This window comes from Frankliniella occidentalis, unplaced genomic scaffold (genome assembly GCF_000697945.3).
Source record: "Frankliniella occidentalis isolate FOCC.00 unplaced genomic scaffold, Focc_3.1 Scaffold27, whole genome shotgun sequence".
In the NCBI taxonomy this organism is placed as follows: domain Eukaryota; kingdom Metazoa; phylum Arthropoda; class Insecta; order Thysanoptera; family Thripidae; genus Frankliniella; species Frankliniella occidentalis.
In genome coordinates, this window is record NW_026267157.1 from 579,902 (window position 1) to 582,593 (window position 2,692).

The 2,692-nt window shown below is 32.6% G+C and overlaps 1 protein-coding gene across 1 annotated transcript; it reads left to right on the forward strand.

Annotated features, from left to right (window-relative positions):
- Positions 1–249: 249 nt before the first annotated feature.
- Positions 250–1,845, forward strand: LOC127749030 (uncharacterized). Its single transcript, XM_052265455.1, has 4 exons — positions 250–499; positions 602–1,332; positions 1,407–1,412; positions 1,531–1,845. Exons 1-4 carry the CDS (start codon positions 250–252, stop codon positions 1,843–1,845), a joined length of 1,302 nt encoding a protein of 433 aa, XP_052121415.1.
- The last annotated feature ends 847 nt before the right edge of the window (positions 1,846–2,692 follow it).

Below are 2,692 nucleotides of genomic sequence, written 5' to 3' on the forward strand. Positions count from 1 at the left end.
AACGGACTGACGGACGGACGGACAGACAGACAGACACAGAGGCGATGGCATAAGCCCGCTTATATAGCTTTTAAGCAAAAGAGCGGGCTAAAAACAAGAGTTGTCTTCCTAGGAGATAGCCATATCAAAGGCCTAGAAGACAATATGATTCCTCTAGCTCCTGAAAACTCTGATGCTCAACAACTTTCCCATCAATGAACCTGTGGACCTAAAATTTTTTTAGTTCACCAGCAGAAGTGCATTACAAACATGGTACAAAACCATGAGTACCTCAATATAATGTCTATTAACATCAGATCCATAAGGAAGAAAAGAAATGTTGTCCTGCATCTCCTGAATGAAAATAAGATTAACTTGGTAATAATCACTGAACACTGGCTCAATGAAGTAGAAACCAAAGACTTCACATTAGAAGGCTTCTTAAAAGTAGCTTCCTATTCTAGAAAATCCACGTCAGGAGGTGGAGTTCTAATATTAATGAGAGACTCTATGCATTGCAGTATAAAAAATTGTAATTCTATCAACTCTCTCTCTAAAGAAAAAATCTGGGAAATAGCTGCAATTAATCTAAAAATCAACTCCTTTGAATGTACTATTATAGGTTTATATAGACCACCAGTATCCACTGTCAATGAAATGGAATTGTTCGAAGACATCCTAAGTGAACTGCTAATTGAAAGTAATCCTCTTCAGTCTAATGTAATACTAGCTGGAGATTTTAATATAAAAACTATCCATAAATCTATGAAGGTAAATGCGTTTTGTGATACTTTAAATGGCTGTGGATTAAAACTACTATTTCATTCCTACACTAGAATAAACCTCAAGACCGGCAGAGGATCTTGTATCGATAACATATGTACAAACTTTTATCATAAAGTAGTGAGTAAAAATGTCATAAGTACTAGTCAACTCTCAGATCATGAAGCTTTAATAGCCACTTTTGATGCAGGTAAAAAATCTAATATTATACCTGTATATAAAAGAAAAGTTAATCAGGAAACTCTAATGAACTTGAATTATGCCCTTCTAAATGAAAATTGGAATGATGTCTTACAAATTAATGACGTAAATATGGCATTTGATATGTTTATTGCTACATTCAAATTTTATTTTGACGTATATTGTCCTAATGTTAAAATTCAACAAAAAACAAATTCTCACAATACTGTTAAGTGGGATCCTCCAAATGTGATAGCCATAAAAGAAGTAATCTCTACTCTTCAATCAATTCTTTGTAATGAACTGGAAAATGACCTGATTGACAGAAACTCTATCATTGATAATATTAAAACCCAAAGAGAACAACTGTTGAAAGCACTGGACTCACATGTAAGACTAAAAAACTCAAATAAAATCTTAGAATCTGATAATGTATCTAAAACTATATGGTCCATTACCAACAGTATGAAGTAAGAAAAAAATGTAAAATCCGACGGGATAATTACATTATCTGTTGAGGGGAAGCCCTCTTCGGATCCATCTGCTAACGCAGAAATTTTTAACAACTATTTTTTAAATATTCCTAAGCAAATTGCCTCTAAACTTGACAATGTTGATTTTAACCCTAATTTAGTGTATAGTTCTGACAATTCAGTATTTATGAGCCCAACAAATATTGATGAAGTGGAAAAAATGATCAATGAACTTAGTAATAAGAAATCCTTTGGGGCTGATGAAATATCAAACTACGTTGTCAAGAGTGTGAAAAAAGCCATTCTGGTACCCCTTGTTCATATCATTAACCAATCAATGGATAAAGGAGTCTTTCCTACAGCACTAAAGAAAACTATAGTTAAGCCTCTTTATAAAAAAGGTCAAAAAACACTACCTGAGAATTATTGACCTATAGCCTTATCTTCACCTTTTTCCAAAATATCTGAAAAGATATATCTGAGAAGGGTAATGGGCTTTCTTAACTCTAATAATATAATATCACCCAAGCAATTTGGCTACAAAAAGGGGATTTCATGCATAGATGCTGTTGTACGTTTTAATGATATAGTCTGTAATTCAAGAGCTAAAGGTGAAGTAGTGTTGACCTTACTTTTAGATCTTAGTAAGGGGATACACATATCTCAGAAATTTCAAAACAAGTTAAAAAGGGAATTTTTGTTTTATCTCAAATGGTTCAATCCCTTCATAAATCTGAATGTACCTTAATTTTTAATGCATTTATTCAATCTTTTCTTTCATATGGCATAATAGTGTGGGGACATGAAGATAATCAGAAGGTTTTAATTTCAAAGTTGTTCCGACTACAAAAAAGAGCTATACGCTTGCTACATGGCATAAAAGACCATACCATTTCTTGCAGAGGTCTTTTTAAAAGAAGCAAAATGTTAACACTCACCTCCCTATATATCTATTATTGTGCCATGTATGCTAAATCTAATTTTATCTCTCTAACAAGTGATAAAATTCATAGTTACAATACTCGTAACAAAAATAAACTATTTGTCGATAAGTACTGCAAGGGTGAAATTAAATATAAATGCATAAAGATCTATAATAAACTGCCAGTGTGCATCACAGAAAAACCATCAAAGGATGCGTTTAAATCAGCTTTTAAGAAATTTTTAATTGAAAAGGAATTTCATTGTTTTAATGACTTCTGTACCATGTAATATATTAGCTCTAGTTACTATGCCTCTTCTGCTTCCATGTACCTGTACCTGACTTTTCATTTTCT

Excerpts from the sequence above, each read along its gene's own strand:
- LOC127749030 (XM_052265455.1), top strand. The coding sequence starts at position 250 with ATGGTACAAAACCATGAGTACCTCAATATAATGTCTATTAACATCAGA. Across the intron at positions 500-601 it reads GAGAGACTCTATGCATTGCA|GTTTATATAGACCACCAGTA; the intron begins GTATAAAAAATT and ends GTACTATTATAG.